The following is a 27,999-nucleotide window of genomic DNA, read 5'->3' on the forward strand; positions in this document are numbered from 1 at the left end:
GATGCTAAGTGTGCGCGCGCGCGCTCTCGTGCACGCGGGCAGCTCAGTGGCTCATCATGAGCGCTCGGCAGGGCTGCTCTGACACGGCGTCGGGTCCTCCGTAGTATGCCCGCAGCGTGGAGAGCTTCGAGCGGTTTGGATGCGCCTCTGTGACCCTGAGCGCGCATCAGCTTCTCTCTTGTTCCGCCTTCAGCGCCACAGTTTTTGGGAAAGGGAGCGATGAGGGGAACTCGGGAGTGGGCTGAAGGTGCCCACAAAGTCTGACTGTGCTTCGGAGGTGCAGAGTCTGAAGAAAGATGTAAGAATCCGCAGGCGAGCCTCACGGATTCCCAGCCAAAATGCAGAAAGGGATGAGACTCAATGATGGCCACATCACCTATTTGGCCCTTTTGGCGAAAAAGGACGGGACGAGGCGCGGCTTCTTGAGTAAGAAAAGCTCAGACAACACAAAATGGCACTCGAAATGGTTCGCCCTGTTGCAGAATATGATGTTTTATTTCGAGAGCGAGTCCAGCTCACGTCCCTCCGGACTGTACCTGTTGGAGGGATGCGTCTGTGACCGGGCTCCGTCACCGAAACCGTCTCTGTCAGCGAAGGAATGCTTAGAGAAGCAGGTAGGAGTCTGATCGGAGAAATGGGAGTTTGGGAGGGTTTGTTTTGCTACCTTTAAACTTTTTTTCTTTCAGATAATTTCAGCAATTCCACCGACTAACCCGCAAACACCGTTGTATTTATTATTATACAAACAGTATCACGCAAGCAATTGCAATTTTGGCTCACTTGACGTGGGTCTACGTAATTGCGTCATCCAGACAGATTGTTTGTGTCAATTCTGCACTAAAACAATCTGTCCAAGCAGCAATTTGTTTAAACTTAGCAGCGATGACGCAAACCTCCAAGTTGAATGTCAATTTCAGTTGCGTAGTTATCGTTTGCATAACTTGGGTCTTTAAAGCATTCCTAAAAAAAATCTTCAGGGAAATCATCTGTTATTGGAAAAGAAAACTTAAGTTGAGTCCAAACTTTGCAGGGCTTGCGGACGAGAACTGCTCCTTTTGCCTGGCGTTTTGACGTATTGATCTAACTCTTAGTCTTGATATTAATAGCATCCTACCTTGGCAACTGTGTCTCCCCGCTTTATAGCGGCGGTCCATTTGATAGCTGCCTCATTATCATGAGGCGCTAACGACAGCACGGGACGACAGCCTGACCATGTCGCATTAGGCTCCCTGTTTGCGTCTCAACATGCCCACTTTGAGTTGTTTTTCTTGGAATTTCTTTTTTTGTTGTTGTTTCGGAAACAAGTTTCGAAAACATTTTTGTTCCGTTCAATGGCATTTGACTGTTGAAGGAGGAATTACACACTGGCAACCAATAGACAAACCTGCTATGAGCTACGTCAGCGGTCACCTGAAACCCAGCTGCGGTCTCTTTAGCTTTCACGTAAAACAGAAGATATAGACATTCAATTATTATTTTTTTTCCCCATTTTCATGTTGTTCGAGGGAATAAGTGATATGTTTCCCATTACAATGATATATTTTTGCTAACCAGATGTATGTGCGTGCGTATAATTAGTTTAGTCAGTCTGTATGTTTTAAACACTTTTTACAGAAAACGAGGGCAATACAAAGTGCTTTACTGGAGATAAAAAGAAGACAATGAAAAAAATTAAAAAAAAGAAAACTAATGCACTAAAGAAGGCATTACTTTGTATTTAAATTTAAGTACAAATTTACAGAAATGTGTACTTAAAACTGAAAGACTAAGAAATACATTTGTACGTGTATTCATGGACAAGAGATAGTTTTGGTGTTCTGTCTGCTCCACTTTCACATCAGCTTCAAGGTTTTCAGGTCTTCTCCACTGAAAGTAAGACATTTCTTTGAAATGATACCTGTTCAAAAAAACCCCCAAAACTTCCTTGCAATCATTGCTTTGTAGTCAGTCAAAACCTAAAAACAGCAAACTGACTCAAACTGTTTGGAGTCAGTTTGCTGTCAGCAAGCATTGCCTGTTGTCATACATGAAATATGTACCGAGTGACATATATGACAACAGTTCATGCAGACTGCTGCAGTGAATTAATTTCAGCATTAGATTAACTGATTTGGAAAGCCTTCAGTTAGCATTACGCAGTTCAGCTGGTGTTTCATTGTATGTTATGTTAGGAATAAATGCACTTGTTTTGGGGGTTTTTTTCCGTCATGTTTTCATATTTACCCAAATCCGTACATCTATGACAAATCATCCGATCTTGAAGTCTCTCTGTATATGTACCAGGGTCAAGCCCATCGGCTCCATGGAAGAGGTGAAACAAGGACACAAAAAGACTAATCGATGTTCCATGTGTGTTTGAGGATACAGATTCCCTTTTCCTTTTCCACCTCTCTGATAAAAACAGAGGGTGACAGCCGAGTCGGTGAGCAGACTGCAGAGGTCATTGGAGGGGAAGCTACTGTACCCCTCCTGACATTAAACCTGTTAAAGATTAAAGCAGGTTTCACTTTTTTTTTTTTTTGTAGTGAGCCTTGTATTGTGGGGGTGTGTGTGTGTGGAAGCTGCAGGAGGGATAGCCGGGAGGGTTGCTGGATCTTATCTGTGTGTGTCAGGGAGAGGGACAATGCAGCGGATAGATGCCAAGCCAACTGCCACTTTGCAGGGCTACGCTGCTTTTTATAGCCCAGCACTCCTTATAAAAGGCAAAATGATCTCTCCCTCCCTCCCTTCCTACCCGTCTGTCTCTGCGTTCTCATTGTATTCTTTGGAGTGTTCTACTTTGTAAATGTTCTTATTCCTCATTTAGAAGGCGAGCTACGTTTAAAGCCCACAGTTACCATGGCAACCCGTATTTGCATCTGAAAAAGTGCATTTGAAGGGGGCCAACGAAATGTGCAACAATATTCCTTAGCATTGTGCTCCATTAGTGAGCACAGAAAAACACTGGCGTATGAAAAATAAGATTCAGGTCACCTTAGTTGCTCAAGTGGTGGGTTATGTTTTTTTTAAACCTAATGAAATGTGTTTACTTTAGATCTTAATGAATATCTTTTTTTATTATTTATCCCCACTCTCTACAGTCTAATGAACAAACAATCATTTAAATTTTACTTTGACACTTTTCAGCAAAGAATATGCTCCCGAATTAGAAGTGCTACTGGTGTCTGTGCCTTGTGAACAAGAATGGCTTTGCGCAAACAAACAAAACAAGCACAATTTATTTCAAAATAGTAAAAAAAATAAACAGATATCAGTATTCCAACATGTTTTTCTTTCTTTCTTAGTAAATTCAAACTTTCTATGGGCATTTTCAATAAATACTTCCTTCTTACAACGTTGTCTCATTTTATCACAACAAACAATAATTTAGTGATGTATAGTTAAATTTATCCGCCTAAAAGGTTTAACGCATCAGCTCACAGGAGGCGAGATGGGAAGCACATTATTGACGAGGGCCTGTTCTGCTGCTCATCAGGAAATATGGAACATTACTCCCCTTCACCAATGAGTGCTCTCTCACATTTTAAAGGGAAAGAAAAAAAACCCAAATTCAATATATTGGATTTGTGGGGGTCTGTTTTACAATGCATCACTGTTATATAATTTGACACTTTTTGACTACAGATAGCCTATTTCTAATATTTGTGCTATGACCACCACTTTATCCCATGAGCCTTTTAGAAAACAGTTCAACATAATGTACATTAAAAATAATTGCTGTAACCGAACCTATACAGTTGCAAATTGCAGAGAAGGAGAGTGAGTGCTTATGTCACTGGCAAATCAATAGAACAAACAAAACTAAATGGCTAAAGCCTGGAGGCTGTTAATTCAGAGGTGAGGCTACACAAACAGTACACACATATTTTATTGTGAACCTCCTGTGACCTTTTCTACCTTCTGCTCATTCACACACACACACACACACACGCACCCACACCCACACACACACAGATGCAGGCAAAGTTGGTTGTCAGTGCTAAAAATTTGTATAAAGTCTTAAAAGAAATTCAGATTTGAAATGCACATTTATTTTTTTATTTTTGTTTTTTTTAAATCCAATGTTTAGTTTGAGTAACTTTATTTGAAATAAAATGTTAGGGCTTGATCATTTTTAACAAAAGCAGTTGATGCCCACTTGTTGTTACCCGTAACAATCTCTTTGAAACAAATTGGACTGTAGCATTTTGTTAATTTATGCTTTGTCTTTTAAAATTGTTCAGTATTTTAGGAGCTGTTATTTTATAATCAATGTCTTTCTGATTCCCTTAGGTACAAAAACATCGCATAGGCCTAAAGCTTTACTGAACCGAGGCAAGGTGTAAATTGCAAAGGAGATACAAAACATTTAAATAGAATCATGGCATCATCATGTCTCCATAACAACTACTTTATGCGATTTACAGGCCAAACAGTTGTTTCAGAGGCATGTCAGAAAAACAAAGACATTTTTCTGCCTTACCATCACAAATGTAAATGTGGGAAGTTCATTAAATGCTTCAAGAATTTTCCTTGTTTCTCAAAGAGCCTGAGAACTTTTTTGGATCACATGAAATTAACATCTCATTGTGTCTGAGAGAATTCTGAAAATGGGTCAACATCATTTTAGCAGAATAATTATCCCAAAAAATCAGTGAGACAATAATGGAAATGACTTTCCAAACAGAATCAAACCTGTTTGATGTGGGTGTTTTACCCACTTAAATAAATGTTTCCATCTTGAAGGTTGACTGTTCTCCATTTCAGTAAGTTTCACCTGAGGATACTTGAATACAGCTTTTTTTTTTTCTTCACTTTTGCTAGCTAACTTTTTAGCTTTCTGCTATCCTTTGTATTTTCCAGTTCTACTTCACCGTCACTTTCAGTCATGAGAACCAGAAGCCTTTGGAGTTGCGCACAGAAGATGTCAAAGACTGCGACGAATGGGTGGCTGCCATCACACAAGCCAGGTAAGTTACACACATTACAATCCACCTGAATCAGCAACTTTGAATAAATTACAACAAAACTGAACTCATATGTCGGTGTGTGAAGCTGTGGTCCATCACTATTTAGACTCAAAACTGATTGCCAGGAACCTTTCAAGTTCTCACATGTCATTTTAAGAGAAAGTGTCTTCCAGTTTGGACAAGTTTGCCAGGTAGAAAACCTTTTCACAAACAACTTATGGAATGACTTAAACTTAAAAGATTCTGTACCTGCTATAGATAAGTACAAGTGATGGGTGTAAACAGTAACCAAATTAAATTGACTACCTTATGCCCTTGTTCTGTAAATCCTAAACCTAAAATATATTTACAAATGAACTTGTCCTCTATTTCTCCTCATTTTGGATTACAATTAAAATTTTTTATTAGGAATTCTGTGGTGTGTGTCAGGTAAATATTAGTTCAGCTGAACTGTGTATATGTTATGAGCATTGTGCTGAAGGAGGAATACTATTGAAGCAATATAGTGAGAGAAACAGCTTTGATGGGAATTAGGAACAGCAGTGTAATGAAAGCAGTCCTCAAATGTTGACAGGTAGCATTTGCTGACCAAAAGGTCAATGGATTGAACTCAGTCAAGATTATATTGATTAGTGGTCAGTCGATGCAGCAGCAGTGACTGTAAAGGGGCAAACTGACCTGTAGTAAAATAGTAAACAACAGGGAGAGGAACAAGCGTTTAGTGTAAAAATCTATATCTATATAATTATTGCTTTGGTGTATTCTTTAAAAGATTAGTAACTTATTCTGTGAAAGTGATTAACAAATTTATGAAGATATAAATGAGTTTTCCCAAATGCAATTCATTTTTCTTTCACATGAAATATTGCATTTAATATATCCTTCTTTTCATTCAAATCAATCTTCCAAAAGCTGTGAAAGCTGGAAGTGATCAATGCTCTTTAGAAGATTAATCTGAATGTGCTGATAACAATTAACTTATTGGCTAATATAAAAAAAATTATGTCTGGAAACAATAAGTGAAAAATAGTTTAGGACAAATATACTACTTTATAATGAAAAAAACAACTTTTCAGTCAGATTCTTTGCCAAATTATTACTCACTAAATTGTTAAATGATATACATCTTAACATTAATCTAATAAATATAGCTTAGTGCTGGGTTTGACACATCTCAGAACATACTATATACTACTTATAGCTCAGGTTATGGAGTACCTCCACATATCCACCAAAGGTTTGCTGATGCTCTCAACATGACTGAGGTCCCTTAAGGTCAAAAAATAAATAGCATTAAAATATATAATATTTTAAATTGAAATTCTACCACTAGTTAAGTGTGTTTTCCAGGGACATCAACATGTGGTCAGAAAGAAACTGGGATGGAACCAATCAGCTACTCTTCCCACTGAGTCACAGTCACTCCCAAAAGTGTAAACAACGCATCACAATTTCATCCCAGCTTAATACAGAGACGACAAAAGTTTGTGGTTTTGTTCTATGCAGGTTTCAACTTGAGTAGTTCATTCACTTACCTTCACTTAAATTTGGGTTTTATTTATGTTGCACTTTTAAAACATGAATGCCACTCACCCAATAAGACACAAAAGTAAATCAGAGTGAAATGAGAGTAAAAATATACTACTAAAATCAATTCCAAATCTTTGATATTCAAAAACATTAGGTTCTTTAAATCAGGACTAGAAATGTCACTGTTTACAGCCTTGTACTCGTAAACAACGAATGTTCGTGATGTTCTTTTTTTTTTTTGAAATGCTTCTATTTTTTGTATATGTTTCTTGATGTGAATGTTATTGTAATGTTATTCCCTAATTTTCCTGTTAATTACTTTGAATCATCTTGTCTTTAATTTGTGCTTTGCAAATAAACTTGTCTTGCCTTCTGACCACATGTTTGCTTTTGTCTTCAGGAGTATTTAAAAATCCAGCGCAAAATGCATTAATGTGGTGCTCACCATGGCTGGATGTGTGTGCTTTTACAGTTACAGAAATCTGGCCACAGAGCATGAGACCCTCATGCAGAAGTATCTTCATCTGCTCCAGATAGTGGAAACAGAGAAAACTGTAGCCAAGCAACTTCGACAACAGATAGAGGACGGGGAAATAGAGATAGAAAGGCTAAAATCTGAGGTAAGCTGCCTCCTAATTTCATTTGTCAAACCTATGCTTGTGTATGTCTGTTTTTGTTTAATTGCATGGTACACAGTGGGCAGAGTGAGAGTAACAATGCAACTAATGAGGCAGAGAGCACAAAGTGTTCACAGGACAAAGGTCCTGACACAGATTTCAAACCATAGTGTTATGAATTCATGATGAGTGGTAGCTCGCAGTGCCCCCTAGAGACTCTATTATACTGTTGAATGTTTTGTGTCCTCATTATTCAGCCTAAACTAGATCAAATGTGTCTCTCTTTAAAGTGCTAATGGAGGTTTCAATTGAATCCAGCGTTTTCAATATGCATGAGTCAGCTTTTGTTGTTCATGATACTACAGGGTGCACTACAAAATAAAAATCTGCTTTCTCCCTTTTCATGGCCACAGTCTTCACCAGTAATGGATGTTGTTTATTATGAGTTATTTATCAAAAGTTTTCATATTCATATTCTGAGTGCTGAAAGAGTGAATGTAGCAAGCCTAAATAACGTATGGCAAATGTTGTATTAATTCAGTGTTTGCATTCCTTAGGCCTCTAAATTAAATAATAAACCAAAACAAAGTTAATCAAAGTTCAGTTCAGCACAAAAAAATGAAAGAATCTTCCCAAATAGTTAGAACATTTTGTATGATTGAAATAAACACTCACATTCATTTTTTCAGATTTTCAAAAGAAATGCAATATCAGACAAATAAAACCTGAATAATAAAAATGTAAATGGTAAAGGGCTTGTTCTTGCTTTGCACTTTATCAAGTCCCGAGGACTTCAGAGCAGGCATTCACCCATTCACACTCATTCATTCATTCTGAGGATCTAAAAAGTTCCAATTCGACAATAAAAGCAGTCAGAAGAAATATGTAAAGGCAAAACTACAAAGCAATGTAATTGAGGTTTAGCTTTTTAAAAATGAAGTCAAGAGGTGCCTGCTGATTTTAAAAAGTTCATTCAGTTGAAGTATTTTTTTTTAAAGTGTTTTACCCACATTTATATTAATCATGTCAGAAATGTGGAACAAGGCATAAAACACAGAGTTCTTTCCAACCTTTTTAAATGAGTTATTGTCTCCCTTAATTTTTAGATTTCTGGGATTCTGAGGGATAATGAGAAGATCCAGTCAAATCCAGAAGTGCCCCCCAGCGAGGATGACACAGAGATCAAGAAGATCAAGAAGGTAACATGCCAAAGGGTAACATGCCAAAGGGTACCCTGCGCGTCAACATGTGACGAGGACGGACCGTCCCATGCGTCAATATATGACGAGTTGGGAGTGAGAATGGGTTGAACATGCAGTTGCACTAGTGAGACATTTTTTTAAGGCTGAAGAAGATTCATAATTAGTCAGATGGAAAAAAAATAGGTGAATTCATACAGACAGGGAAGGGAAAAGATCAATAGTTTAGGCAAATGTGAGTTTTTAAAATTTTCTTTAACTAACAACATTTCTTCCATATTGTACATGCCTAACCTTATTTTAACCAGTGGAGAGAGTTAGACAGAGTGTGCCAGAAACACTGTAGCTAATACGTTAGTAAATGTGTTTTAATTAAAAATAGGCAAATTGAATAACTAGTTGAACATTAAGCAGATGTAAAGCAATGAACTTAAAATCTTTATTATTTTCTAGATGTTTGTGGTTTCAGGTAAGTCTCAAACTTAATATAATGCTACACAATTCTCAATTAACACAGCCAGTGCACATAGAAAAATGATGTTGAAATAGTAAATTTTTAAATACCTATTCACATTTTTACTTTAGTTATAAGTTGAATTAGATTTTATATGTTGCAGCACTTCTGAGGTGTATTCTTTAAATCATAATATGTATATATATATATATATATATATATATATATATATATATATATATATATATAAAGCTATATCATGTATTTGAAGTTGCATGCCAATTAACCCTTATGCAATACTTTTTCCCCACAGGTGCAAAGTTTCTTGCGAGGTTGGATTTGCCGCAGGAAGTGGAAAACCATCATCCAGGACTACATCCGGTCCCCCCACGCCGAAAGCATGCGGAAGAGAAACCAGGTGGTATTCAGCATGCTGGAGGCAGAAGCCGAGTACGTCCAGCAGCTCCACATCTTGGTCAACAACTTCCTGCGGCCGCTTCGCATGGCAGCCAGCTCCAAGAAACCCCCCATCACCCATGACGATGTCAGCAGCATCTTCCTCAACAGGTTGCTCTTAATTCTCTTTTAGTTATTTCTTTACCAAGAGAAAGAGAAATGAAAAGTGGTTTACTTAATAAGCATTTACCTGTTTGCCTGCATGTTTTCTTAGTGAGACCATCATGTTCCTCCACCAGATATTCTACCAGGGCCTGAAGGCCAGGATCGCCAGCTGGCCAACACTGGTACTTGGTAAGACACTCAGAGACTCTATGAATCTTTACCTCTATATGGAAAACTAAAAACTAGAAAGAACTGTTTCCACAAAGTGTCCCTGTGGTACGAAGCTGCCTGAGTTGCGGTTCTCTGTTGCTCTTAAAAAGCTTCTAAGCTGCTACTGTAAGTGTTTTTCTTGCCCATTCTTTTAGTTACTTCTAAGGTAACTTCTGAAGGCAACTGGTTGCACTGGTCTTTATTTATGGGTATCAGAGTGAAGGGAACTAGATAAATAGTGCATGTGTGTGAGATGTGACAAAAACGTGTTAAAGTTCTATAAATCTTTGGAACTTCTGTTTCCATGTTTTAATTTTCAGCTGACCTGTTTGACATCCTGCTGCCCATGCTGAACATCTATCAAGAGTTTGTGAGGAACCATCAGTACAGTTTGCAGATCCTGGCCCACTGCAAGCAGAACAGAGACTTTGATAAGCTGCTGAAGCAGTACGAGTCCAAGCCTGACTGTGAGGAAAGGACGCTGGAGACATTCCTCACTTACCCGATGTTCCAGGTAAAATTCACAAATTGCAGCATGAGGGGAAAAACTTAAAAGAAAAAAAAAATCCACACAATTTTAAAAAGACTTCAATTCAATATTAGTGGTAAATTAGGTTAATTTTGAAATTAAACACCCATTGTGTACCTGTTGAAAGACACAAAAATGCAGATTAAGAATTTTTCTTATATTTTGTGCTGTCTATCACTGTTGAAGCAACCAACAGAGCCGTGTTAAAAAAATGCCACATCTTTCCTTTTTAGTCTGTGACTGTATGGCAATATGCTAAAAATAAGTGAATAGATGTTTTGTACCAATTCAGCTGACAGCTTCTCCAATTAACTGGCATTAGAGGAGGTTTTCAAACTTCATCACAAGCATATCAATCATTCTGAGATATACTTTTGTATACACTTGATGGCTGCTTACTTTATTTAAAACTACTTAAACTGAGTTATTGGTACTTGAACTGATAGAATGTTTAAATTCAAGGAACATGCTAAAAGTCAAACTAAGCTGAAACATATTTCCTTCGTCTTTTCAGATCCCTCGCTACATCTTGACATTGCATGAGTTACTGGCTCATACTCCTCATGAGCATGTGGAAAGAAACAGTTTAGACTATGCCAAGTCAAAACTGGAAGAATTGTCAAGGTAGAGTTATTTGTTGTCCATCTTCTTTTAAGAAAATCTACAATTCAAATAATAACTGACTCCAGATTCATTGAGACAATTCAAAGATGTACAGAGTGTAGACTAAGGTACCTGTTTTTTTCAGTATAGTTATATCTCGCTAAGTCATATTTTTTACATACTGAGATGCAACTGGTTTGGAGGCCATGCCAACTGTGTCACTAAGGACACGCAATTGTTGGCTGCCTGGAAACCACCGAGATGACTTCAGATGACTGTAAAACATGTAACCGCTTCTTTAGAAAAATCATGTACAGACACAATGTGCTGGAGTTTACAAGACTGTCTGATTATTAATAGACAATTTGACTTAACTGATTGAATTATACAATTTGTAAACTGGAGGTCCAAGTTACTTAACAAACTCTTTTTGTCACAATCCCTTCAAAGCTGCAACAACCTACTGTTGCTTGTGTATTTTTTTCATCTCACTTTTTTCTTCCATTGAATGTTCAGCAGTTTGAACTTAAATAAACTATAGCCTGTGAACAACAATATTCTCTAGCAATAACGTTTTGTGGCTAAGCCTCTTTGTGAAGGGTGACAATGAATCTGCGGGACAACTGTCAAGTCAGTTGTTGTTCAAGCCACAATGTGGACATTTTATTACAATTAGCATAAATCAATTCCTGTAAAATATCACTCTTTTGTGTAATCAATATAATATATGGTGTGAATTTCATTTCTTTTATTTAATTTCTGAAATAAATTAGATTTTAATATTGTAATTGAATGAGATGCATGAGTATTTGTTGTTCCTTTTAGAATCATGCATGATGAGGTGAGTGAAACAGAGAACATCAGGAAGAACCTGGCCATCGAGCGCATGATTGTCGAGGGTTGTGAAGTGTTGCTTGACACCAGCCAAACATTTGTGAGACAAGGTGAGGGAGGTTTGATTGCTAGCTTGAAGCACTGATTCTGATTAATAAATAAATAACCTAAAATAGGAAACATACATACTGCACACAACAACTTGAAACACAGAAAAAACTATTGAAAGCCTGCTAAATCAAATAATAATGAATGAATCATATATAATGTAGAAAAGGTTAGAATATTTGCATGTTAACGTTGCATAACTTGATGTGTGTGTATGTTTGGACAGGTTCTCTAATTCAGGTGCCAATGAGTGAAAAAGGGAAAATCACAAGAGGCCGCCTGGGTTCTCTGTCTCTGAAGAAGGAAGGAGAGAGACAGTGTTTCCTTTTCTCCAAACATCTCATCATTTGTACCCGAGGATCAGGAGGAAAACTTCACATCACAAAGGTAAAACATGGTTTGCACTTATTAAGGTCTAAAACTAAAGAAACAAAATACAGATTGTTAACTAAGTAAGTCTGGCATTGATTTAAAACAAATTTGGAGGTTGAAAAGTGGCTTCCATGTGTTTAGAGCACATAGTACAGACCAAAATCTGTTAATGCTGTCAATAAAATTAAGATACTTCTGTATCTTAATTTAAAACCCCTTCAGAAAGGGTTTTAAAAAGTATGAAAAAACTTTTACCTGTGACCTGTCAATCCTATCATAGAATGGAGTGGTGTCTCTCATAGACTCTACCCTAATGGAGGAGCCCGAGGGGACAGACGATGAGTGTAAGTTACTATTTCTGGTTTATCCAATCTTATTTTTTTAACAATGTAATTACAATGAACATGCATGGAAAAAACACAGATGCTATAATTTCAGTAAAATCTGTAAATGTTTGGGGCTGCAATGTGACAAAATATGAACAAGTTCAAAGTTTAAGTTTATTTCTGTAAGAGTTTGCATGTCTATAGTAGAATTGTGCTTATTGCATGCAGCTTTATTCTACATAATGAAAGCTGAGGGTGCATAAGAAACAAACTGTTTTGTGAATTTTAGTAGTAGGACATCATGTTTGTCACAACACTTCAGGAGGTTTTTCAAATGTATTGTTCTCTAGCCAAGTTCTAATAGAACAAGTGAGTCATAAAGAGTACAGTCAATAATTATCCATTGTTAGGACACTCTTAGTTTTCAGGTTAAACCCTTTGCAGCAATAGTTGCCATTGCAAGGCTTCTAACATTTTTTGACCTGGTGGTTTGTTGAACTGCAGCCAAAGGGGAGCGAAGCGGCCAGGATGCAGAGCATCTAGACTTTAAAGTTATGGTGGAGCCCAAGGAAGGCCAACCTTACACTGTCATCCTTGTAGCGTCATCACGACAGGAGAAGTCAGCATGGACAAGTGACATAAGTCAGGTAAGTTTCTCCTCAAGGTACATTAATATTAATCAAACTGGGGGGGCTAAACAAGGAGAGAGAAAAGTTTGCCTATTCGTGGGCATGTTTAATCAGCATCATCAAAACTCTTTGTTTATGGAGATTTGAAAGTCAAACACAAGGATGCAATCAGGGAAACAAAGTCCATCATAAATCAAGGACTCTTTTGCATCGTTGGTCAAGAGGAACCAAAGAGACCTGCAGCATCAAAAAGTTTCTGTATTTCTGTCCTTCCTGCATCTTCATATTGACAGACTGTAATTTTCTGTTTACTTTCTGTCTTGCAGTGCATCGACAACATCCGCTGCAACGGTTTAATGATGAACGCCTTTGAGGAAAACAGTAAAGTCTCAGTGCCACAAATGATTAAGTAAGAGTTGTGCATAACAATGCGTACATAAGGTACAAACACAAAGTCAAAGACTGGCATTAGGGTTAGATATAAAATGAACAATGCACAAAGAATTTGTTAACTAGGAATACAAAAACTAATCTGAATCACCAGTTGTAAATCACCATATTTTGAAAATATTCATGTATCTGTTATTTTATGTTTAATATCGTTTAACTTTCTTGGTCAAAAAAACAAATATGACATAAAACTTGATTGTTTCCCAGTTGAACTTTCTAGTTTTCAAGAGCATGCATATATAAATACACAGCAAGTACAATGTTTTTAATTTTTTAAGAGTTTATCATTTTTTAATTAAGAGAATTAGCTGGTTCACTTAGGTTTTTCACCAAAGCAATTATATTTTCTCTACGGCTATAAAAGACCTTGATGATTAAGGTGAATTTCATTCGATATCAGTTAAGACCTAGGTGTGCTTGTCTTGACTATTACAAATTCATCCTATGCTGTCCAATTTTAACTTAAAGCCCTAAAGTCAAGCATTAAATCAATTACGCATACAACAAGAAAATTAAGCTACATAAAGCATCTGTGATGTAAAAGATATCATTTGCTTTTTCCAAATGCCTTGGATTATTAAGGATGTACTTTTAACCAATTAAAATCTTTTTAATTTCTGGTAGAAAAAAACAGGTAAAAGATATGTTTTTTCTAAAACTTTGCAGTCTGCTTTTATATTGTATACAGCAGTGAAGTCTCTCTCTCCTTTTGGGGAAATAAACATCTATGAATAAAAATAGAAAATTCCTACATGAATCTAGAAGCTCTCCCAAAAATTGGATAGCATTAATACAGGGAACGCAAGCCAAGAGAGTAACATTTCCACCCTCTAATAATATCTAATACTCTATAGGTCAGATACCAGCTTGTACTGTGATGATGTCGACATTCGCTTCAGCAAGATGATGAACTCATGCAAGGTACTGCAGATCCGCTACGCCAGTGTGGAGCGCCTGTTGGAGAGGCTGATCGACTTACGCTTTCTCTCCATTGACTTCCTCAATACCTTCCTTCACTCATACCGCGTCTTCACCAGTGCGGACATAGTCCTGGACAAGCTCATCACCATCTACAAGAAACCAATCAGTGCCATCCCTGCACGGTATGCAAGATTACTCCAAAGTACATTTTAGTTACTAGCAAAGATTCCATTATATTTGCCAGATAGTAGAATCTCAGTTCTGTGTGTTCACTGCTCAGTTTTAAAGGTACTTAATACATAAAAATGGGGAGGCATTGCAAAAGAGTGAGTTAGCATTGGTTGTGGGTTTCAGGGAACATCAGTGTCTCTGGTGGCCATTTTATAAACAATTTTTAGCAGGTGGTGACACACAGGAAGTGCAGCTTACACTGTTACTTCACTGAGATTTCTGGGTTGAATCTTTGCTTGGACTTTGAACAGTTTGTTCTCTTGAATTTTCCAGTGATTAATTGTGTGTTTTTCTGTGTTCCTCAGTGTATGTAGAGTCCACAATACACTAAAATATATTGTAGTGATTATTTGTGTTTCATGTAGAAACACTGGTGTGACACTGGTGTTCTTCCATCTTCTAGTAATGTGTATCAATACTTGTTTGGTAGAGGAATGCCCAATTGCACCTTTTATAAAAAGTTTGTAACTGACTTTCAGTGCAGCCTCTTAACAATTTTACATCTTTTAAATAGATTAAAGATTAAATAGATCTATTGAAGACTATTTCCACTTTCCTCACCCAGCCTACTTTAAGACTTGTTTTTTTTTTAATAGGCCTATCTAAGAAGCTAGATTTGGTAAATACTTCAAATCCTTTGGAAAAGCAAACTTGCCTGATTTGACAAAACAAAAACTGTACTTTTGAATTAAAATAGAACAATTTCATGTTTTCTCCTCAGACTAGTAAAATTTATCCTGGGATTATTTGAGTGAAAGCTACAAGATCAGGGTAATTTATAAAAAGTTTCACAAGGGGTGGCACATTAAACTGGACGGCAGCAATAAGGAAGGCATAGCCACAGCTCCCTTTGCTAGACCCCACACTACCCCCTACTGTACATCACTATTAACTTCACAAGATGAATTTCTATTTATCTTATAATCAGGAAAAATAAATCAGACTCAAACTTCACTGTGCTGTTTTGCATTGTTTGGATTTTTGCATCAGCTTTATACACATCACCTTTTATTTGGTTGAACTTAGATAAAGTGTACGCTTTGGCTACATTGAACTCTTACTTGGTTTATTGCTGCTATTGTTCAACACCGTTTGAGATTCCCTTACTTTTCCACCTGAGGATGCAGTAGCGGTGCTGTAATGCTGCAGTGAAGAGGTGGGACTTCCCCAGTGACTGAATTAGCCTTTGCTCTCACATGGAGACTGTCTGTGAGAAACCTCATCATGCTACCATGCCCAGTCCGGCTGAGGAGGGACTGAGGAGGAGGCAGTGAGAGGTCACAGCAGCACACCTTCTCTCCGCCATCACAGTTAATTGGATCCTGTGTCTTCCCGTCTCTTCCCTCTTCTTTCTCCCATTCCTCGTCTTACCCTTTGCTGTTCTCTTGCTTTTATTTTTCTTTCCGTGAGTCTGACCATCCCTCTCACTGCAGCGCTGTCACCATGGCAACCTTCTACTCTGCTGCAGGACCCCACCCTCTCCCCCTCTCTCCTGTCTTCCCCATCATCTGCAACAGCTACATGGTATTAAATATTGATGTTGGTGTTTTGCACCCTGCTCTCTTCTTCTCCTCCTTCTTCCTTTTTGTCATATTCCCCCTCTTGTTTTCTGGTCAAAAGCATGCAATCTTTGCCTCTTTTTGCACTCTTTTACACTCTTGACTTTTTAGTTCTATTTCGACTTCTTTTCAGTTCACCTCTCTCTCACCCTTCCTCTACCCCAGTCGGTCTCATCATTTCAAATGCTTTCTCCTCTAAAAAGTGTTTCTTAAATTTCGACACGGAGACACGCTATGACTGCAGCTAGCATCATACAGGGCTGGAGACTTCCCATTCGCCCACTCGCAGCCAGCAACCTGCGCTGTGGTGGAATCCATATCAACTATGTTGCTCCTCTCTGGTGCCCTCCCTCTCTCTATCACTGTTTTCAGCCTTGCTTGTCTTGTGTTATTACTGAAGCCCAGTCTCTTCCTCTCTCTTTTCCTCTTTGTTTATTTGGCTCCCCTTTCTCTCTGCTTCTCTATCCCCATGTCTCTATGGGCCTCCCCTGGGCTGGTTGCTGTTGGCAGCACCCGTGCCTCCCACACTGTCACTTGACATGCTATTTATAGGCCTTCAAGGGGGTGGCTCTCAGAGCAAGGAGGATGCTGTCTTAAACAAAGAAGCTTAAATAAAAGAGGCAGGAGCTCCCAAGGAGCCTTGCGGTTCCTTGGCTTCTTCTGACACCCAGTGCCACCCCATTATAGCCATTGTTGTTTCACTCTCTTATTGAGATCATCTTGTATTCAAGCCGAAGTTTAAAATCTAACAATTCACCCTTTGTCTTTGGTCACCTGTCTCTGTCTCTCCCCATTTCCTGCAGCTCGTTGGAGCTCTTCTTTGCCAGCAGCCAGAACAACAAACTCCTTTACGGTGAGCCACCCACGTCGCCACGTGCCAGCCGCAAGTTCTCCTCGCCGCCTCCTCTTTCCATCACGAAGAATTCCTCTCCGAACCGCCGACGCAAACTTTCACTCAACATCCCCATCATCACTGGGGGCAAGGCCCTGGACCTTGCAGCACTCAACTGCTCTCCCAATGGCTATGCAAGCATGCACACAACCATGTCTCCCTTCAGCAAGACCACACTTGACATTAACAAGCTCTACGTGTCCAGCACAATGGCCAGCAAAATCCCTGATGAGGGAGAGTCCAAATCTGAGGGCAAAGCTGAAGAGTCCGCCCCTGGCAAGCAAGGTCAGAACTGCTGCCGGATTCATGTTTTGAATGTAGTTTCCCATTGGGCTGCTTAAGTTCAGGGAGGATTGTTTTTCGGTAAATCTCAACAGAGTTGTTCAAGGTCATTTTAGTTGTGATTTTATTGTGTTATTTTATTTTCTTCCCTTCACATTTTGTGCTCTTCCTTTTATTTGTACTCCCCTTTGAATTCTGGATCCAGATCGGTCTGTCAGAGAGGAATGTGATGAAGAGCAGAGTCAGAGTGATGAGGCAGAATCAGAAATGTCTCCTCCCAAGTCACCGTCGACACCCAAGAATGTCAAGTCAAAAAACTCAGGTACAGTACAGCTCATCACCATTAAGCTGTTCCTATTCTTCAGCTTGCTTGATTTTGAAGTCAACCAGTTCAAAAACCAGTTCAGCAGTTTAAAAAGGAAAGAAAAAATTGATTTCCAGAAATAATGGAGCTGGGAAATTGCTGAGGCTTAGGGATGAGTGAGAGTGGCATGCTGCGTTTTACAGTGGTGCTTGTTGACACATGTCTTAAACGATATTCAAGAACATTAGATTAGATTAACTGGGTAGTAAATGCAAATAATAAATGGGTATTTGAAAAACAAAAACAACCAAAAAACCAGTTGGGATTATACCGAAAGGCACCTGAACTACAAATTTCTTGATAGTTTGATAATTACATGCACCTCAACAGGAATAGCTTTCTAAAATCATTAACCTTGGAAAATTTGTCACACTCCAACAAATTATTAAATATTTTCCAAATAAAAACCTAAGCACTGTTGCTTGCAAAACAATCTATCACTGCAATTGTAGCTGCAACTCTGAGATTTGTCTCTACAATGTCCACATATATAGACAGAATGTATAGAAAATTATTCTTTAGAAGATACCCAAATGTCAGTCAGATTGGAAATATTGCCACAATTTCTCAATTGTATTTAAGTGTGGGCTTTGACTGGATCATTCTAACTCACAAATATGCTTTGATTTACTGTAGAAATACACCAATGTCTCAAGTTCTCTGTAGGCGCTAATAGATTTTCTTCCAGGCTAGCCCTAGCTCAGTCCGTCTTCCAATTAACTTCTCCTGAATAGAAAAGCATCCCCACAGCATGATGATGCCGCCACCCTGTTTCGCCATGGGAATAGTGTTAAATTGTTCTCTCATTTGATCAGAGCACTTTCTTCCACATGTTTGCAGTATCTCCTGCATGGCTTTTGGCAAACTTTAAATGATACTTGAGTACAAGACTAGAACAGTCTGTTGACGGGAACAGTTTGTCCCATCTACAGATAGTTACATCTGAGCTGCTGTGGGCCTTTGTCTATCCTCCAGAGTTACCTTGGCCCTTTTTTATGCTTCTTTGGTGAATGCTCATATTTCCCAACTTTTCTTCCACTTCATCTATCACATAAAAGCAAAAAAAAAAAAGATAAACATGTTTAAGATTGAGATTGTAATGACATAAAATTTGAAAATGTTCAAGGATATAACTGCTTCCGCAAGATAATTTAACTGCAATGTGCAACATTAAAGAGCTGATTTTTTCAAAATCGGACAAAACAAAAGTCGAATCAGATGCAGTCAATGCCTCAAGTTTCAGGGCCTGATTTGATGCACAGTGTAAAGGTCTGATTTTAATGTCATCTAATGCGACAAGACTAAAAAGGCAACACCACTTTTTCTAATTCTCAAAGTAAATAAAGATAGCATCAGCAAACTTAGAACAAACTTCTTTTTGTTTTGGAGAAAGAGAAAGACAGGTACAGCCAAATAAGGTCTTGATAAAAACCACCCACGGCATCCTGGCCCTCCCCATGTCATATAGCGAGGGAGCATCCACCCCGTAGGTAGTCAAGCACAATCCATCCCCAGTGTGTTCTCTTCCCACGTTGCTGGATATAAGGGAAGCCAGTGCCTTCTGTGAGTAGGGGGAAGGAAACCTTGTACCTTAGCAACGATGTGCGTGTTCTTCTATACCGCCCCCGGCTGAACGGAGGAAGGCAGAGGGGGGAAGAAGTGAGTAATGGAGGGAGGCAGAGAGGCAGGCACAGTGGAGCATTCACCGTCATTGCCGTGAGATGCAGGACACACTGTTCTACATCGGTTTCAGCTCTTGGTTGCCCTCCAACGGTCAATAGTTTGATTATACAGCCTAATGCTAAGATAGACAAATTAAAGGGGCTAATGTGGAAACAATTCTCTCCTTAGAGAAAATCTTCTTTGGTGTAGTATATATATATATATATATATATATATATATATATATATATATATATATATATATATATATATATATATATATATATATATATATATTTTGTGTGTGTTTTTCAATAAATTGAATGTTTGCAATTTTAATGTTCCCATATTTAGAGTTTTCCCTGTTTTCCTTCAACAATGGCATGGTGGTGTCATCTTGCCGGGAGCTTGAGAATAACCGCAGTGCCCTATCCGCTGCCTCGGCCTTTGCCATTGCCACAGCTGGTGCCAATGAAGGAACACCTACCAAGGAAAAGTACCGCCGTATGTCCCTCGCCAGCACAGGTCAGTAACATACCGTAACTGACTGGCAGAGCTGCTTCTACAACACTGTCTGAAGCACTTGAATACTGAAAATGAACAACCATTGTTTGGTTACAGAACCAGTATCCAAATTATGCTGTTTTTTTATTCAGTGACAGTTTGACAGTTTGCCTGTCACACACTTTTTTGCAGTTTCGACTTACAGTAATTCCATGTATTTTGTACGGTAATAAAATGTTTTGGATATTACGGTCAGAAACTGTTGGTATTTTACCATTTTTTACTGTGAAATTTATGGACTATTTTTGCAGTGTTGACTTACGGTAATTCCATGTATTTTCTAAGGTAATAAAATGTTTTGGATATTACGATCAGCAACTGTTGATACTTCACCATTTTTTACCATAAATTTAAGGAGTTTTTTTACAGTGCAAGAACAAAACCCCCTTTTCTTAAATTTAACGAGAAGTACTTTGGGCAGTCCCATTGGAGAAAAGTTGTATAGTGAAACACGACAAAGATTTTTTAAACACAAAAAATATTGTTTCGACTCTCAGGGATGGTGGTGGTGGTATGATTGTTGGGGCTTTCTTGTTGTCATGGCAAGTGGTGGATTGCAAAAAGACAGAAGAGAGAATACCTTCAACTTCCCCACAAACCAACAACTACATGGTTGAAACTTGAACATAAGTGGCATCAAAGCAGTGGAAAAACAAATAATGGAAAAACAGATATTGAGCAATAATGCACAATAAATGTACTAATTTTACAGAGATGAATACTTTGGTAGAATTATTCCAACAATGTGTAGAATAGCATATCAAAACCTGCTAAAAGACATTTGACCAAATTTAAGAGGGACATATCTATATATTTGAGCTTGTATATGTAATTTGAACCTGTGTGGAAAAGGCTGAGTCCAGTATATCAAAATTTTCCAGCTACGTCTGCTTTTATTTAGAAATAAAACACTACTTTAATGAGAAAATGAGACCCTAAAGTGAATTTTGACACTAAGGTTTATGTTGTGGGGGAATATGTGAATATCAACTTCTGAGCACAACAAGGAAATTAATTATATAAAAACTGCTGGATTGTTTTGTAAACATTTCAAATCTTTATTTATTTCCAACTATGTTACTAATAGGGAAACATTTTCATCTGTTGCATGGTTGTTTTTATTTTCAATTTCTGTGACATTTAAGGTGAATACATTTATCTGCCTTTATTACATTCTTACATTTTGGGAGGTTCAAAAAGTTTGAACTAAAACAATGTTTATATTGCATGTCCTATGTTTAAGCAGCAGTTTTTTAGCTGCAGCAGAAGCAAATTAGTGAGGCATTACTGCAGGAGCAGGCTATTTAAGAAAAAGAAATCCAACTGTATTAACCCGGATTCCAGGTTTTCCTACAGATCAGAGGAACGGAGACAAAGAGTTTGTTATTCGCAGAGCTGCTACAAATAGAGTCCTGAATGTGCTGCGTCACTGGGTGTCCAAACACTCACAGGTGAACTTTAACTCCTTTCTTTTCTTTTTTTTTTCTTCTGTTTTTGAAGCAGTACAATAAGACCTGTGTAATAACACTGTGGTCATTCTTGTGTGTTTCCTCAGGACTTTGAGCTAAACACAGAGCTGAAGATGCGGGTTATTGGCTTCCTGGAGGAGGTGATGCATGACCCAGAGCTCCTGACACAGGAAAGAAAAGCAGCTGCCAACATTATCAGGTTGGTTTTCCTTTCTTCATTGCACGATCAGTTATATAGCCGTATGTGATGCACTTCTGTGAAAGAATGGTGTAGAAAAGAACATTTTTGAAAGAACATAGAAAGATTTGTTCACATAATGAATAGCCTAATTGGAAATCATGAGTAAAATGTTCCTGGACAGTAACAGCAAAGACACAGAGAGCAGAAAAAAGATAAACCCCATTCTGAAAAAAGGACAGTGTTAACAAACTAGTGGGGTAGAATCAGTCTTGTTGTTGTGGTGTGACTAAATCTTTTAACATGCAGGAATGCTGAGTAGCTCTTAAGTTGTTGTTTAAAAACTAAATCCTCTATGAAGAAATCGCTGAAACAGGCGTCCCTTCTATTTGCATTCAGGACTCTCACTCAGGAGGATCCTGGAGACAGCCAGGCCAGCATTGAGGAGATCACCCAGATGGTAGGCGTGAGAAAACTCTTTGAATCTGCCAGACTGTTACTGCTTTAGGATTAATATGTTTGTGTGTGTGTGCATGTATGTGGTGTGTGTGTGTGTTTAGGCTATGGAAGAAAGTAAGACTGAACCATTTGAGAACCATTCTGCCTTGGAGATTGCTGAGCAACTGACAATGCTGGACCACCTGGTCTTTAAAGTTATCCCTTATGAGTGAGTAGCCTACATGCAAACCTTTGAATAGAAACAAGACAAGAACTACTTTTAGCAAAGGGAGATTGAAGAATGCACAGAGTTCACTTGATGCTGAATTAATATTGTGTTTAAATATTATTTTGTGACATATGTATTTCTGTTTCTATAGGGAGTTCTTTGGACAAGGCTGGATGAAGAACGACAAAAATGAGAGAACACCATACATAATGAAAACAACCAAGCATTTTAATGATGTATGTGATAACATCCTTCGTATAGATTTATAAGTGATCTTATTAAATTAGAATATTGTTAAAATATGTATTTATACTAGTAATTTGATTACAAACAATGTAATTATATTATTTAGATTCTGCCACCGACTGCCATGGTTTTAAAAAAAGCCAAGGTTACTTTAATAGTGGCCTTAAGTTTACCTGCAGTTTTGCATATGGTTTATTTTGTCTTTCTCTTAACAATAATCCCTAAATTCTCTACGGGTTTAGGGCAGGTGAGTTCGCTGGTCATGCAAGCACAATAATACCATGGTTATTAAAGTAGGCATTAGCACTTTTGGTTGTGTAAGCGGTGCCGTGTACTGCTTGAATCTGAAATCAGGCTCTCCAGAAGGCTTGCCAGCAGACTGAGGCAAATATTTCTCTAAAATCTGAACATCAAGTAACTCAGATTCTGTGCCTCTCTGCAGTTGCTTCAGACTCACATTTAGATTTCCACTGACTCTGGCCACAGTCTACAACCTTGTGTGTCTTTTCTTTCACAATCCTGTCAAGGCTGTGTTATCACTGCTAGTCACTGTGGCTTGTGCATTTGTGTTATATACTATTTACAATATTCAATTTTTCACAGACATTGAATTTGGTCATTTCATTACCCATTAACCACAATCAAAAGTATTACGACATGTTTATGTGTGTGTGTTTCTTTTTTAGATCAGTAACAGGATCGCCTCAGAAATCCTTCACTGGGATGATGTCAACATGAGGGTGGCAGTGATAGAGAAGTGGGTGGCTGTGGCGGACATTTGCCGCTGCCTTCACAACTACAACGCCGTTTTGGAGATCACATCCTCGCTCAACCGGAGCTCCATCTTCCGCCTCAAGAGGACGTGGCTAAAAGTGTCTAAGCAGGTACCGTATGTGTGTCTGTTCAGACTCTTTTGCCTTTTCTTAGTTTTTTGGGCATGTTCTGATTCATAACTGATTGTTTTCAGGTGTGCTTGCTAACTTTAGCATATGAATTACTCAAACTGAAAAATATTCCTCAACTCAAGGGACAAGTTAATTTAGTTTTGATAAAATAGCAGAAAACTTGGCAAGAAAAAAACGTCCAGAAAGAAAACAGATATAGATATACAGATATAGATATGGTATATTAAAAATCATCTCATAAAGTAACATTAAAAATATGAGTTCAAGGAGATTTTACAAGCGGTAACAAGTTAGCTGTGATTCACTTTCTAGACGAAAACTGTGATTGACAAGCTGCAGAAGCTGGTGTCGTCAGAGGGTCGCTTCAAAAACCTAAGGGAAGCTTTGAAAAAGTAAGTATTTGTCTGTTTTTATCACTTTGTAGAACAATTTGTTTTTTTGGGGGTTTTTTGTTTTATTTTACACCTTTTTCTTTCTGTGACCTGCACACTCTTTTCAGCTGTGACCCTCCATGTGTTCCTTACCTGGGAATGTACCTGACTGACTTGGCCTTCATTGAAGAGGGAACACCAAACTACACAGAGGACAACCTCGTCAACTTCTCCAAGATGAGAATGGTAGACAAAATTGTCATATCACAATTGAGGCAGAGCCCTTTAATTTTTACTATAACCGTTTGCTATGAAACGGTTGAATATGACACGAAACTGTTCCATGTGCCTCCAGATTTCCCACATCATCAGAGAGATCCGACAATTTCAGCAAACTGCTTACAAGATAGATTTTCAGCCTAAGGTGAGAAAAATGATGGCTGTAAGTAAAACGTTAAACATAAAAATGATCATTAACATTAAACATATATTCACCTGATTGACAAAAAAGTAACTGTCACTATTAGGCAGACATCTAATAAAATGATCTAGGTATAAACATTTGTAAGAAACATAGTAACATAACTGTAACATAAGTAACAGTTTAACAAGTCAAGAAGATAATATCAAAATAAATGTGGAGAAAATATGACAAATTATTTCACAACTAAAGTCAAAATATCAAACTAAAATAGAAGTAATATCCTAAAAAGACAAAATGCTAATGCTTGGGCCAGTGGGTTGGTTTAATACTCAGTGTTTTTTTCTCACCATTGCAACTTCTTCCTTTGCTTACTTTTTTTGTCTTATGTGTAAACACATTTTGATCTTGATATTTTGACTTAATTCTTAAAAAATATTTTCAAATATAGTTTTACCTTTTAAACTAAGTTTTAAGTTTACATTTTAACTACTGTATTTCTTTTAAAATATATTTGTTCTCTAAAATGGTAACTTTTTCTCCACATATTGATCTTCTTTCTCCTCATCCTTTGACTTTAATCTCAATATGGGACATCAACAAGATTCCAAATTACACAAATGACTCTACTAATACGTTATATAGTTCAATGTACGTTCATTTCTTCACAAGAAAATTTCAAAGAAACGTCTACTTATAAGCATTTGTCACGATAAACATGTAGGTATGCTTTATTTGTCTTCCTAAAGGACTCCTGACACAGATAAGAAAAAGCTAGCCTTTTAATTGAGTTTTAGTTTGTTTGACCTTCTGATGCAACTGCCCAAACAGTTGCAAAGAAAAGTGCTTTCTCAACCAAAATTATTCTTTCATCAAATGTCCATTCCAAAGGAAGATCCTAAAAGTAAAAAAAAATTCCTTTCAGTGTACTATGCATGTGCTTTTTTGCTGCAGGTGGCAAAGTACTTGCTGGACAACAGCACAGTGATGGATGAGGAGAGCCTGTATGAAGCATCTCTGAGAATTGAGCCCAAAACTTCATCATGAAGAGAAATTATACTATGATCAGATAGAGACTGCAGAGAAGGTATCAACGTGTACATTTACCATTATTTGTATTAGACACAATAGGCTGTGCCCTCCTTGTATTTGCTTCCTAATGAATTCTGTGTATTATTGTTATTAGAGATTGAATAGAAGCCCACAGAGGTTTTATTTCTATAGTTATAAAGTATTTATATGTTCTATATCGTCTTAAATGCTAATTTATGACCTGTTTATTTTGCACTAGAGAGCAGATAGAAAGGAGTGTTTACAGACTTGATATTTTAGTATATCTAAATGGGCAACTGGAGTGTAACACAAATTTCTCATTCATGAGAAAACGGCACTTTGTATGAAGTCAAGAGTCTGCGGGAAGTAGACTTCATAAAAGTTCCTGTTACAAAATTATTCAACTTGTCAAAAATCACACAAATGTGATTTTCAAATGACTGTACAATCACAGATTGTACTTGGATTTTTAAGATAGCAGTCTACGTTGAACGTGACTCCGCATGTAACAACGAAGTAGCAAACTTAGAGGTTACTTTCCCAGAACTTAAAGATTAATTTTCCAAACTTAATAAACACTTTGTTGGAACTTTGATCAAACGTCATACTGACATTCCTAAAATTGAGCAGGTGCTTTCTGGGACCTTACTACTTACTAAGCCTGAGCTCAAATGTCACTTTCTGGAAAATACAAGAGGCTTTCCTGGAACTTTGAAGTTACTTCCCTGGAACCTGCTAAGTACTTCTCCAGAAAATACTAGCTACTTTTTCAGAACTTGGCAGTTACTGTCCTTCAGCTTCTTAGAAATTAGAGGCTACTTCCCAGAAATAAGTTTTATATAACGTAGTAGTTACATTCCTGGGACTTACCAGGCACTTTTAATAGGTTTTTATGGAAATTTCTCCAAAGTTACCACATGCTTTCTGGACGATAACTCAATAGCAATATATATCGTGATAAACACATGATTAATATCAATAAATAGTGCGTCCAATTCAGTGTTCACTAATTTCACTGCACAGCATTCTGGGGTATGTAGGCGGAGGAAAGGTTTTAACTGCTCAACATCTCACTTCCAGCTAAGCATGTTGAGTGGCATCAACTAACACATTCACTCTTTGGTCACCTAGTAGCAACTCACTCACTTTTTGGTTACCTAGCAACTACCTGTTTAATAACTTGTGCAGCAGCAGTTTAAGGTTTCACCAATGTTTAAAACTGCTTAAAAATAACAAAAGTCAGTGGGGAGTAAAAACTATGGAAAAAATACAAAAGGTTATGCCACCAGTTAAGGAGTATTTCACATACTTACAGCAATAACAAAAAAAAACCTAATCAATAATTATCAATATTTACTGATGTCAAACCCTCATATTGTGATACATTTTTCAGCCATATTGTCCAGCCCTACTTTCTGGACATAGACAGGACTTTCCAAATTTAAAATTTTACCTTCCAGAACATACTAGGTACCTTACTGGAGGTTTTTTGGAACTTACTAATTACTTTCCTTGAACTTTCAAGGTGCTTTCTTGGATCCTCCTTGGAACTTACTAGAACAAAATTCTGGGTACTATCCAAAAGCTATCAGGTAAATTTTGAGATTTAGACAGTTTTCTTTCTGAAACTTACAAGATTTCTTCCTGGAATGTTCATGGAAATTCCAAATTACTGGATTTTGCCACTTACTTCTTGAAACTTTGGTTACTTTACAAAAGTTCTAGAAGGTTTCTGGTAAGCCTAGGAAAATAATGTTTAGGTACTGGGAAAGGGTTTCTGAGTTCTAGGAAAGTATGTGATGTATTATGTAGTATTAAAACTACTAATGCATGACTGTTAATTTATATTAATTTTGAAATGTTCTAAAGCTGTTGTTTTCAGCTGATTAGAGGGAAAAGTGGGACTAAGGTAGTAGCAAAGGTTGAATCACAATCTGTTTTATGTAACCACTGGCTAATTAACATGTAAGAAAAGATTGCAGAGAAACAGAAAGTTTCTTTATAGTTTTGGATTTTTTTTTAATGCTTTGCTTACTTTATTCCCCTGGTGGGCGGCGTCATGTATATACACTATAAGCACCAGGCAATGTATGTAGCAAATGTAACAGATTTTGAGCCACTTACAGAAGTTAAAATTCTCAGCTTCAATATTCAGACACAGAAAGTACAGTCTTTCAGGTAAAATCCTCTTTTGTTAGTGCATTATGATTTAGCCTTAATCATGAAATGGATTATATTCCACAAAAGTATTTAAACTTCTTTGTTCTACAATTTGCCAATAATATAAACTGACTGCATACAGTATAATGTACAGATGGTCTGATGCATTTCCTAACATGCAATGTGTTCAAAGACACATCCCTAGAAATGTGTTATCCTTATGATTGTTAAATGCTATAATTACTCTCCTGTCTACGCCACTTTGAAACAAATGTTTAAGGCAGCATTGGTGTACTACATTCTATTCCAACGTGTTAGCAGGAGCTACACAGTAGTATTATTGTGCTTCTTGAAATATTTATATGTATTTTTTACAGGCTTTATATAGAGAGACACCTAAAGCTTAAGTGGCAGGCATGTACCACTTTTATGTTTTCAGATCAAATCTATATATATACAGAATGGTATGTGTACTGTATTTAAACCCTACCTTTGCACCCTTCAATCCGTATCCTCCAACAGGAACACCAGATGTTTGCAGTGAGCAATACACAGTGACATGAGAATTATCTTTCAGTCTATTTCAACAGCTTGAGTAGTATTTCCAGTTTTGTATAAAAGTGTACTCTTTCCTGATTACCTCTTGTTAATAAATCTGTTTTTTCTCAGGGGGCGAAATGTCT

General features: G+C 37.5%; 1 protein-coding gene across 1 annotated transcript; it reads left to right on the top strand.

Annotated features, from left to right (window-relative positions):
* The first annotated feature begins 16 nt into the window (after positions 1–16).
* On the top strand, positions 17–27,998 carry LOC114143305 (ras-specific guanine nucleotide-releasing factor 1-like). Its single transcript, XM_028015192.1, has 27 exons — positions 17–614; positions 4,843–4,949; positions 6,952–7,099; positions 8,203–8,295; positions 9,063–9,316; positions 9,420–9,499; positions 9,841–10,034; positions 10,564–10,673; positions 11,478–11,596; positions 11,821–11,981; positions 12,247–12,310; positions 12,797–12,939; positions 13,248–13,330; positions 14,226–14,474; positions 16,886–17,259; positions 17,462–17,578; positions 19,637–19,807; positions 21,191–21,297; positions 21,402–21,514; positions 21,893–21,953; positions 22,054–22,160; positions 22,312–22,396; positions 23,093–23,290; positions 23,624–23,703; positions 23,811–23,928; positions 24,038–24,106; positions 25,058–27,998. The coding sequence occupies exons 1-27, from the start codon at positions 339–341 to the stop codon at positions 25,148–25,150; spliced, it is 3,774 nt and encodes a 1,257-aa protein (XP_027870993.1). The 5' UTR covers positions 17–338; the 3' UTR covers positions 25,151–27,998.
* Position 27,999: the final 1 nt, after the last annotated feature.

This window comes from Xiphophorus couchianus, chromosome 4 (assembly GCF_001444195.1).
Source record: "Xiphophorus couchianus chromosome 4, X_couchianus-1.0, whole genome shotgun sequence".
NCBI classification, from domain to species: Eukaryota; Metazoa; Chordata; class Actinopteri; order Cyprinodontiformes; family Poeciliidae; genus Xiphophorus; species Xiphophorus couchianus.

What these genes read in the sequence shown, in the direction of transcription:
- LOC114143305 (XM_028015192.1), top strand. Translation starts at nt 339, where the DNA reads ATGCAGAAAGGGATGAGACTCAATGATGGCCACATCACCTATTTGGCC. An exon ending in ATCAGTGCCATCCCTGCACG is followed by an intron (nt 14,475 to 16,885) that starts GTATGCAAGATT and finishes CATTTCCTGCAG; the next exon opens with CTCGTTGGAGCTCTTCTTTG. An exon ending in TTGAGGAGATCACCCAGATG is followed by an intron (nt 21,954 to 22,053) that starts GTAGGCGTGAGA and finishes GTGTGTGTTTAG; the next exon opens with GCTATGGAAGAAAGTAAGAC.